The 11,807-nt window shown below is 39.6% G+C and overlaps 1 protein-coding gene across 10 annotated transcripts in view; it reads left to right on the forward strand.

The window, feature by feature from the left end:
* Positions 1-11,807, forward strand: part of MRTFB (myocardin related transcription factor B) — a 277,869-nt gene that overhangs the window by 213,406 nt on the left and 52,656 nt on the right. For all 10 annotated transcript variants that reach the window (XM_027613661.2, XM_027613660.2, XM_027613659.2 and 7 more), the window contains one exon: positions 10,709-10,870. In XM_027613661.2, the coding sequence (XP_027469462.1) occupies positions 10,709-10,870 (162 nt within the window). The remainder of the gene's footprint in view (positions 1-10,708; positions 10,871-11,807) is intronic.

Raw genomic sequence — 11,807 nt, forward strand, 5'->3', positions numbered from 1 at the left:
TTTCCTCACTGTAAGTTCCCAAGTTACATTTTCTTTTGTTGTTTTGCTTCTCTCATTTATTGAGCAAGACCAGGAGCTTGACCCTGTGATAGTCTTGAGTGTTTTCAACCCTGAGATGACACAGAAAGAATCTGAAAATTTTTCAAATTGAGAGACAGTTCTCAAGTAGAAGGAATATTATATTTGTTCTTCTGGCCTAATGATAGAGTTAATATTAGAATTAGGTTGGTATTACGAAGTATTAGATTGTTGCTCAACATAAGAAATAATATCCTAAAGGTCAGACATGTCCAAAAATCTTCTGGAAGTGATATGGTTGCCCTCATTTGAGGTGGTCGTTCATTGGCCAATGAGCTAGACCCCAGAGACCCAACAAGTGAGCCAGATGGATGCCTACCTGCATGAAGCTTACATTCTGGTGGCACAGATAATAAACAGGCAAAACAAATGAATTACAGATCGTGGAAAGTGCTCAATAGGCAAGAAAACAGGCTGCTGTGATAGGGACTAGGACAGTAAGGACATTGTAAAGAAATTCCAAGGATCAAATTGGTATCTATAGCCCAAAGTGGGGTCTCTTCTACTCCAAAGAATTTACCTATCTGGGGTGGGAGGTAAGAGGTCTGTGCCTTTCACTGCTTTCAGTTGTGTTCTCAGAAGTCCAGAACTTTCCCAGAACTGCAGTGTTAGGGTGGGAACAGCTACCTGCTGTCAGGGATAAATGAATCTTCAAGAGGCAAATGTACTGTTAAGTAACTGGACAAATGGCTCCTTCTGTGCCTAAAAAGATCTTGACCTAGAAAGGACATTTTTGAAGGAAAAATGCTGTCTGTTTCAACTTGCCTTCTAACTGTAACAGGCTTTATTAATATCATTAAAACCAGGGCAAATACATTTAACTTGATATCAAAAGGAATCATATTTGTTTTTTTTAAATAAAGATAACCCAACATTTAAAAACCTAACTATGTATATGAATAAACCATAAGTGATGTTTTTAGGACATCTGTTCTCAAGTTGGGATTTTTGAAGTAAGAAAGAATATATCATTTGTAATTTAAAAAATAACTTCAAACCACCCCCCAACTTTTTAACATTATCCCAATTTTGATTGAATTGGATGTTTGGCAGGCAAAGTCTAAATTATTTTTCTGAAGTTCAGCTAAAATTCAGCCTCAGCGCCAGAGAGATGAGGAGATGATAAGACCAAGATCAGAAACATAACAAAATGCCTGCCTCTCTTATTTGCTTTTGGGATATTTTCATTCCAGATGTATTCCTGATATTACTTGGATGTGTTGATGGGAGAGAGGAGAAAGACTATCCTACCTAGATCTTAACAAAGCATTTAAACATCCACCTGAGAGTGATCTGCATGATCATCATCTTTCTTGCATAAACCACAGCTGTCGTACATCATCTACAATTTCCATTTAGTGTGGAAAAAACAACATAAAGACCCTTGAAAAGCAATCTGAGTTGAAAATCCTAGATTTTACCATTTTCCCAAATATTTTAGTTGTTAATTGCCCTAATTTGACAGCGATTTGATTTTTAATGACTCACCTTTATCAAGTCATCCCAAAGCATTTAAATTAGGTTCCCAAGAAATAATTTTATTTTTGAAGTTTATCATTTTCCTCTAACATTTAGTTCAATTATGTATTGACATCAGATATGAACTGATAAGAACTGTTTTGTGGACAATCAAGGTTGACTTTCGGTAAGCATATAACTCAACTGGTGAAACGAAAAGTGTTCAGATGTGCTGGACAGTAGTTTATGGGCTATGGGCTTTTGGCGAGCTTTCGGCTTCAGCCAGGACATTTTACCTGCCAAAAAAAGAACATCAGTGGATGTTCTGGATCACACCAGTGATCCAGAGATCCAGAGATTACTTATTCCTTATTTCATTCTTCTTCTACTATATTATTTAAGAGGCAAGTAACGGTCAACTCAGAATTTTGGGTTAGCACCTCACCATTTTTTATCAGTTATAAACATTATTGAGAACAAAATAATAAAATGTTGGGGGCGGAGCAAGATGGCAGAGGAGTAGGACACCTGGATTTCGTCTGGTCTCAGGAATTCAGCTGGATAGGGATTAAACCATTCTGAACACCCACGAACTCAACAGGAGCTCGAAGAAAAGAATAGCGACAACTCTCTGAACAGAAAAGCAACCACTTTCTGGAAGGTAGGACGTGCGGAGAAGTGAATCCGAGGCAGGAGGATAGACAGTGGGGGATGGGGCCTCTGTTGGCCGCTTCTGGCAAGTGCTAGAGCCATGGAGCACAAAATCGGAACTTTTAGAAGTCAGCTCCGCTGAGGGACATAACTCCAGTGGCTAAGCTGGGGGTGGAACCCTCGCGGGACAGTGTGTGGTCTCAGGACCCTCGGGGTCACAGAAAGACCGGGGGTGCCTGAGTGCAGCAGAGCTCCCAGGTATCGGAGCGGGGCAGCCGGCTGCAGAGATGGAGCCGAGGAGCGAGCTCTCAGCTCGGGGTTCCCATAAACTGTGATTGGCAATCACTGCTCCTCCAGCAGGGACCCGACAAGCGGCAGATCCGGGGAGACTCCCCTCCCTCCCCCGGGAGGAGCGGCACAGGAGCGCACCGCAGGGATCTGCTGGGTTTGGCGACTCCACACGGGGTCGGGTGCCAGAGATAGAAATGCTCGGTCACAGGCCGGGTGAGCACGGAGTACGGCCGGAGACCGGGGAGACAGGAGTGACCGACTGCTTTTCTCTGGGGGCGCATGGAGGAGTGGGGCCCTGAGTTCTTGGCTCCTCCCGGGCGGAGATTGGGAGGCCGCCATTCTCACTCTCATCCTCCAAAGCTGTACCGAGAGCTTGCAGGAAACAAAAGCTCCCAAGAGCAAACCCGGGCTGATTACTTAGCCCAGACCCGGCAAGGGCGGGGCAACTCCACCTCCAGCAAAGACATTTGGGAACCACGGCAACAGGCCCCTCCCCCAGGAGATCAGCACGAACAGCCAGCCAAGACCAAGTTTACCAATCAATGAGAACGGGAGAACTCCAGCGCTACGGGAATACTGCACATAGAATTCATGGCTTTTTTACCATAATTCATTAGTCTTTCAAAGTTAACTTTTTTTAACTTTTTTTCTTTTTTTGAATTTTTCTTTTTCCCTTTTCCAACCAACATCTTATTAATCTCTTTTTTAAAAAAATTTTTATTTTTGATTTTTAGAGTCATTCTATCCCTTCATAGTAGTTACCTTTATTTTTGGCATATATATATATGTAAGTTGTTCTCTCTTTAAAATTTTGAGATACAGTTTCTTCTAACATATCAAAATATACCCTAAATCTCTAGTGTATGGCTTTTTTCCAGTCTCCTGCCTGATCACATTCTCTTCCCTTTTTTTTCTTTCTTTCTTTACTTTTTTTTAATCCTCTTTATTTTTTCAAACACCTTCTGATCAATTCCTTTTTTTAAATTTTTTATAATTTTCAATTTTACAGTCATATTCCATCCCTTCATCGTATCAACCCTTATTTTGTACATATATGTCTTTCTATCTTTTAAAATTTTAGGAGTCACTTTCTTCTTTTTTTTTTTTTTTTCTTCTTATACATGTTTATTATGTTAAGCTTACCTCTAAATCTATTAGAACACATATACACTCTAAATAAATAAAAATAATACTTAAATTTTTGCCCAGGGTTAACCTTGAGTTTAAGAATAAAGAAGAAGATTCATATCACCCTACTCACCCTAGAGCTTAGGCAAATCGCTCAGTCCTGCTGCCCTGCAGTGGGCCAGTGGATTTTTTTTTTTTAATTTTTTTATTGTTATGTTAATCACCATATATTACATCATTAGTTTTTGGTGCAGTGTTCCATGATTCATTGTTTGTTCATAACACCCAGTGCTCCATGCAGAATGTGCCCTCCTCAATGCCCATCACCAGGCTAACCCATCCCCCTACCCCCCTCCCCTCTAGAACCCTCAGTTTGTTTTTCAGAGTCCATCATCTCTCATGGTTCGTCTCTCCCTCTGACATACTCCCCTTTTCTTCCTCTCCTGTTATCTTCTTCTTTTTCTTTTTTCTCAAAATATGTTGCATTATTTGTTTCAGAAGTACAGATCTGTGATTCAACAGTCTTGCACAATTCACAGCGCTCACCGTAGCACATACCCTCCCCAATATCTATCACCCAGCCACCCCATCCCTCCCACCCCCAAACACTCCAGTAACACTCAGTTTCTTTCCTGAGATTAAGAATTCCTCATATCAGTGAGGTCATGAGGAGTCACTTTCTTCTAACAGACCAAAATACACCCAAAATCTAGTGTGTGGCACTGATCTATGCACCAGCCTGATCATATTTGATCATATTGTTTTTTTTTTCTTTTGTTCTGTTTTTGTTTGTTTTTATCTTTTTTTTTTTCTCTCTCTCTTTCTTTTTTCTTTCCCTTTCTTTTCCCCCAGTTTCAGGTCTCTTCTAATTTGTTTAGAGTATATTTTCTGGGGATGTTGTTAACCTGTTAGCATTTTGTTCTCTCATTCATCTATTCTCCTCTAGACAAAATGACAAGACAAAAAAAATGACCTCAACAAAAAGAACAAGAGGTAGTACCGTCTGCCAGGGACCTACTCAGTATGGACATTAGTGTGATGTTGGACCTAGAGTTCAGAATCATGATTTTAAAGATACTAGCTGGGCTTGAAAAGAGCATGGAAGTTATTAGAGAAACCCTTTCTGAAGAAGTAAAAGAACTAAAATCTAACCAAGTCGAAATCAAAAACGCTATTAATGAGGTGCAATCAAAAATGGGGGCACTAACTGCTAGGATAAATGAGGCAGAAGAGAGAATCAGCGATATAGAAGACCAAATGATGGAAAATAAAGAAGCTGAGAAAAAGAGAGATAAACAACTACTGGATCATGAGGGCAGAATTCGAGAGATAAGCGATAACATAAGATGAAACAACATTAGAATAATTGGGATCCCAGAAGAAGAAGAGAGAGGGGCAGAAGGTATATTGGAGCAAATTATAGCAGAGGACTTCCCTAATGTGGGGAAGGAAACAGGCATCAACATCCAGGAGGCACAGAGAACCCCTCTCAAAATCAATAAAAATAGGTCAACACCCCGACATCTAATAGTAAAACTTACAAGTCTCAGTGACAAAGAGAAAATCTTGAAAGCAGCTCAGGAGAAGAGGTATGTAACCTATAATGGTAGAAACATTAGATTGGCAACAGACCTATCCACAGAGACCTGGCAGGCCAGAAAGGACTGGCATGATATCTTCAGAGCACTAAACGAGAAAAATATGCAGCCGAGAATACTATATCCAGCTAGGCTGTCATTGAAAATAGAAGGAGAGATAAAAAGCTTCCAGGACAAACAAAAACTAAAAGAATTTGCAAACACGAAACCATCCCTACAAGAAATATTGAAAGGAGTCCTCTAAGCAAACAGAGAACCTAAAAGCAGCATAGACCAGAAAGGAACACAGACAGTATACAGTAATAGTCACCTTACAGGCAATACAATGGCACTAAATTCCTATCTTTCAATAGTTATCCTGAATGTAAATGGGCTAAATGGCCCAATCAAAAGACATAGGCTATCAGATTGGATTCAAAACAAGACCCATTGATATGCTGTCTGCAAGAGACTCATTTTAGACCCAAAGACAGCCCCAGATTGAAAGTGAGGGGGTGGAAGACCCTTTACCATGCTAATGGACACCAAAAGAAAGCTAGGGTGGCAATCCTTATATCAGACAAATTAGATTTTTTTTTTTTAAGATTTTATTTATTTATTTGAGAGAGAGAATGGTAGAGAGAGAGAACATGAGAGGGAAGAAGGTCAGAGGGAGAAGCAGACTCCCTGCTGAGCAGGGAGCCTGATGCAGGACTCAATCCGGGGACTCCAGGATCATGACCTGAGCCGAAGGCAGTCGCTTAACCAACTGAGCCACCCAGGCGCCCGACAAATTAGATTTTAAAACAAAGACTGTACTAAAAGATGTGGAAGGACACTGTATCTTACTTAAAGGGTCTATCCAACAAGAAGATCTAACAATTGTAAATATCTATGCTCCTAACATGGGAGCAGCCAATTATATAAGGCAATTAATAACAAAAGCAAAGAAACACATTGACAACAATACAATAATAGTGGGGGACTTTAACACCCCCCTGACTGAAATGGACAGATCATCTAAGCAAAAGATCAACAAGGAAATAAAGACTTTAAATGCCACCCTGGACCAAATGGACTTTACAGACATATTCAGAACATTCCATCCCAAAGCATCGGAATACACATTCTTCTCTAGTGCCCATGGAACATTCTCCAGAATAGATCACATCCTAGGTCACAAATCAGGTCTCAACCGGTACCAAAAGATTGGGATTATTCCCTGCATCTTTTCAGACCACAATGCTTTGAAACTAGAACTCAATCACAAGAGGAAAGTGGGAAAGAACTCAAATACATGGAGGCTAAAGAGCATCCTACTAAAGAATGAATGGGTCAACCAGGAAATTAAAGAAGAATTAAAGAAATTCATGGAAACCAATGAAAATGAAAACACAACTGTTCAAAATCTTTGGGATACAGCAAAGGCAGTCCTGAGAGGAAAGTATATAGCAATACAAGCCTTTCTCAAGAAACAAGAAAGGTCTCAAATACGCAACCTAACCCTACACCTAAAGGAGCTAGAGAAAAATCAGCAAATAAAGCCTAAACCCAGCAGGAGAAGAGAAATAATAAAGATCAGAGCAGAAATCAATGAAATAGAGACCAAAAGAACAGTAGAACAGATCAACGAAACTAGGAGCTGGTACTTTGAAAGAATTAACAAGATTGATAAACCCCTGGCCAGACTCATCAAAACGAAAAGAGAAATGACCCAAATCAACAAAATCATGAATGAAAGAGGAGAGATCACAACCAACACCAAAGAAATACAAACAATTATAAGAACATATTATGAGCAACTATATGCCAGCAAATTAGATAACCTGGAAGAAATGGATGCATTCCTAGAGATGTATCAACTACCAAAATTGAACCAGGAAGAAATAGAAAACCTGAACGGACCTATAACCACTAAGGAAATTGAAGCAGTCATCAAAAATCTCCCAAGAAACAAAAGCCCAGGGCCAGATGGCTTCCCAGGGGAATTCTACCAAACATTTAAAGAAGAATTAATACCTATTCTTCTGAAACTGTTCCAAAAAATAGAAATGGAAGGAAAACTTCCAAACTCATTTTATGAGGCCACCATTATCTTGATCCCAAAACCAGACAAAGACCCCATCAAAAAGGAGAATTACAGACCGATATCCCTGATGAACATGGATGCAAAAATTCTCACCAAAATACTAGCCAATAGGATCCAACAGTACATTAAAAGGATTATTCACCACAACCAAGTGGGATTTATCCCTAGGCTGCAGTGTTGGTTCAACATCCGCAAATCAATGTGATACAATACATTAACAGAAGAAAGAACAAGAATCATATGATCCTCTCAACAGATGCAGAAAAAGCATTTGACAAAGTCCAGCATCCTTTCTTGATCAAAACTCTTCAGAATATAGGGATAGAGGGTACATACCTCAGTATCATAAAAGCCATCTATGAAAAACCTACAGCGAATATCATTCTCAATGGGGAAAAGCTGAGAGCTTTACCCCTAAGGTCAGGAACGCGACAAGGATGTCCACTATCACCACTGCTATTCAACATAGTATTAGAAGTCCTAGCCACAGCAATCAGACAACAAAAAGAAATCAAAGGCATCCAAATCGGCAAAGAGGAAGTCAAACTCTCACTCTTTGCAGATGATATGATACTTTATGTGGAAAACCCAAAGACTCCACCCCAAAACTGCTAGAACTCATACAGGAATTCAGTAAAGTAGCAGGATATAAAATCAATGCACAGAAATCAGTGGCATTCCTATACACCAACAACAAGACAGAAGAGAGAGAAATTAAGGAGTCGATCCCATTTACAACTGCACCCAAAACCATAAGATACCTAGGAATAAATCTAACCAAAGAGGCAAAGGATCTGTACTCAGAAAACTATAAAATACTCATGAAAGAAATTGAGGAAGACACAAAAAAATGGAAAAACATTCCATGCTCATGGACTGGAAGAACAAACATTGTGAAGATGTCAATGCTACCTAGAGCAATCTACACATTCAATGCAATCCCCATCAAACTACCATCCACTTTTTTCAAAGAAATGGAACAAATAATCCTAAAATTTGTATGGAACCAGAAGGGATCATGAATAGCCAGAGGAATGCTGAAAAAGAAAAACAAAGCTGGCGGCGTCACAATTCCAGACTTCCAGCTCTATTACAAAGCTGTCATCATCAAGACAGTATGGTACTGGCACAAAAACAGACACGCAGATTAATGGAACAAAATAGAGAGCCCAGAAATGGACCCTCAACTCTATGGTCAACTAATCTTTGACAAAGCAGGAAAGAATGTCCAATGGCAAAAAGACAGTCTCTTCAACAAATGGTGTTGAGAAAATTGGACAGCCACATGCAGAAGAATGAAACTAGACCATTTCCTTACACCACACACAAAAATAGACTCAAAATGGATGGAAGACCTAAATGTGAGACAGGAGTCCATCAAAATCCTAAAGGAGAACACAGGCAACAACCTCTTCGACCTCAGCCGCAGCAACTTCTTCCTAGAAACATCGCCAAAGGCAAGGGAAGCAAGGGCAAAAATGAACTATTGGGATTTCATCAAGATAAAAAGCTTTTGCACAGCAAAAGAAACAGTCCACAAAACCAAAAGACAGCCGACAGAATGGGAGAAAATATTTGCAAATGACATATCAGATAAAGGGCTAGTATCCAAAATCTATAAAGAACTTGTCCAACTCAACACCCAAAGAAATAATCCAATCAAGAAATGGGCAGAAGACATGAACAGACATTTTTCCAAAGAGGACGTCCAAATGGCCAACAGACACACGAAAAAGTGCTCAACATTGCTCAGCATCAGGGAAATCCAAATCAAAACCTCAATGAGATACCACCTCACACCAGTCAGAATGGCTAAAATTAACAAGTCAGGAAACGACAGATGTTGGCCGGGATGCGGAGAAAGGGGAACCCTCCTACACTGTTGGTGGGAATGCAAGCTGGTGCAACCACTCTGGAAAACAGTATGCAGGTTCCTCAAACAGTTGAAAATAGAGCTACCATACGATCCAGCAATTGAACTACTGGGTATTTACCCCGAAGATACAAATGTAGGGATCCGAAGGGGTACATGCACCCCGATGTTTTAGCAGCAATGTCCACAATAGCCAAACTGTGGAAAGAGCCAAGATGTCCATCGACAGATGAATGGATAAAGAAGAGGTGGTATATATACGCAATGGAATATTATGCAGCTATCAAAAGGAATGAGATCTTGCCATTTGCAACGATGTGGATGGAACTGGAGGGTGTTATGCTGAGTGAAAATAAGTCAATTAGAGAAAGACATGTATCATATGACCTCACTGATATGAGGAATTCTTAATCTCAGGAAACAAACTGAGGGTTGCTGGAGTAGGGGTGGGGTGGGAGGGATGGGGTGGCTGGCTGATAGACATTGGGGAGGGTATGTGCTACGGTGAGCGCTGTGAATTGTGCAAGACTGTTGAATCACAGATCTGTACTTCTGAAACAAATAATGCAATATATGTTAAGAAAAAAAAAGGAGGGGAAGAATGAAGGGCGGTAAATCAGAGGGGGAGACGAACCATGAGAGATGACGGACTCTGAAAAACAAACTGAGGGTTCTAGAGGGGAGGGGTTTGGGGGGATGGGTTAGCCTGGTGATGGGTATTAAAGAGGGCACGTTCTGCGTGGAGCACTGGGTGTTATGCACAAACAATGAGTCATGGAACACTACATCAAAAACTAATGATGTAATGTATGGTGATTAACATAAAATAAAAAATTAAAAAAAATAATAATAATAAAATGTTAATGAGAGGTACCAGAAATGCAAGTCATTGACAGAATTACCCAAATGAAAGAGTTACGATATTTACATTACTTTCACATTTGTTGTACAATTTCATCCATTTGTAAGTAGATTAGTTGAGGCTTCTTTATGACCATTAGTTACCTAGTAATTGAATGTTTCAAAGTTATATATTCAGAACTAAACCCAGATTCTTAATTATGAGACACACAGGGATCAATCTAAGAATATGATCTGTAGCTCTTCCCATTGACTCCTGCAGAGAAGCTTATAACCTAAGTAAGATCCAGTGCCCCTGTTTCTAGGAATTTACTTTCCAAGACAGCCAAATCTAAAACTGTATACTTCTTGAGCCATGGACCACATCTCTCTTGTCCATCCTCTATATCTCCAAGACCTAATAAATGTCAATGTAACCCTCCTACCATAAATAAACAATAGCAGTACCCCAGTTTTTGGCTTCAGTTCATGTTAATTTGAGTCTGAGGGCATTGTATAGACAATATAAAGTATCCAGGACTAAAAATATATAAATGTATACTAGAGCATTCTTAGACGGTCATTTTCTCTTTCCATAAATACATTGAGAACACATAAACAAAAATATGTTTAAGCCAGTTTAAATTAAATTCAGTTGGCCTGAAATAACATTATGGAATAGAGTGATTCAAGTAATGGTTAAAACTGTGTTTCCTCTTTTAGAGACATTTGCAGAGCCGTCCTTGCAGGCCACTCAGATGAAGCTGAAAAGAGCTCGACTAGCTGATGATCTGAATGAAAAGATTGCTCAAAGACCTGGTCCTATGGAGCTGGTAGAGAAGAACATCCTTCCCGTAGACTCCAGTGTTAAGGAAGCAATTATAGGCAAGATGCCAAAAATTTACTGTTTTCTGGGAGAAAGAGGAACTTGGAAATTTAAAACAAATTTAATCTAAAAAGCCAGCACCAATTATGAGTGTTGTTTTCTGGGTGAAGTAGAAATTGATTAACACTTGCACCAATTCCCATTATTATTGTTATTTACGCCTGCTAAGACTAGCATCTCTTACCAGTTAACACAGAGATTCCTTTTGTCACATCTGAGGTTGATGTCCTTAGGTTCCAATTTCATTATGATGTTTTCTAAATTAACTTTATTGCATTACACCATTTAATTCCTCTTGTGTTAAGATTTTTACAGACTTCGTTATTTAATTCTGTTTACTTCTAGGAAAGATAAATCACTTGTTCAGTGTCAGTTCAGCAAAGTAAACAGCACATGAGTACAGATGTATTTATTAAGAAGGGTAATATCTGTCCCTTTTACCCTGATCTTCTCACACTTAGTTACTAATGGTTCCACCTCCCCCCGCCCATACACACACAGGCTTTTTTTTCTGGCAAAAGTTTTAGCAGAAAAACAAAAAATCTGGAATAATACCACGTAGTCAGCAAGCAATTTTGAAAAGTTAATATCCTACCATAAAAACCATTATAGTTTCCATTACTCTGGGGACTTCGTATTTTGTACTAGTATGAGTTTAAATCTTAGGCAATTTGTAGTCAGTGATCCTAAGTAGTACATTCACTGATGATTCCATTCAGTCCCAAAGAAATAGGAGCCCAAACGGTAAGGTGTCAGTATCACTGGGCCACTCCAAGAAGTAGGACTCATCAACAGATACCGAGTTGTGGCCCCATTTTCTCCCACGCCTCTTAATGTTTTTTAACAGTTGTATCCAAATCCACACAAGATCTACACCTTGTCTCTTTGGCTGATGTCTCTCTTACGTCTTAATCTCCTGCGTGGGTCTTATTCCTC

This window comes from Zalophus californianus, chromosome 10 (genome assembly GCF_009762305.2).
Source record: "Zalophus californianus isolate mZalCal1 chromosome 10, mZalCal1.pri.v2, whole genome shotgun sequence".
NCBI classification, from domain to species: Eukaryota; Metazoa; Chordata; class Mammalia; order Carnivora; family Otariidae; genus Zalophus; species Zalophus californianus.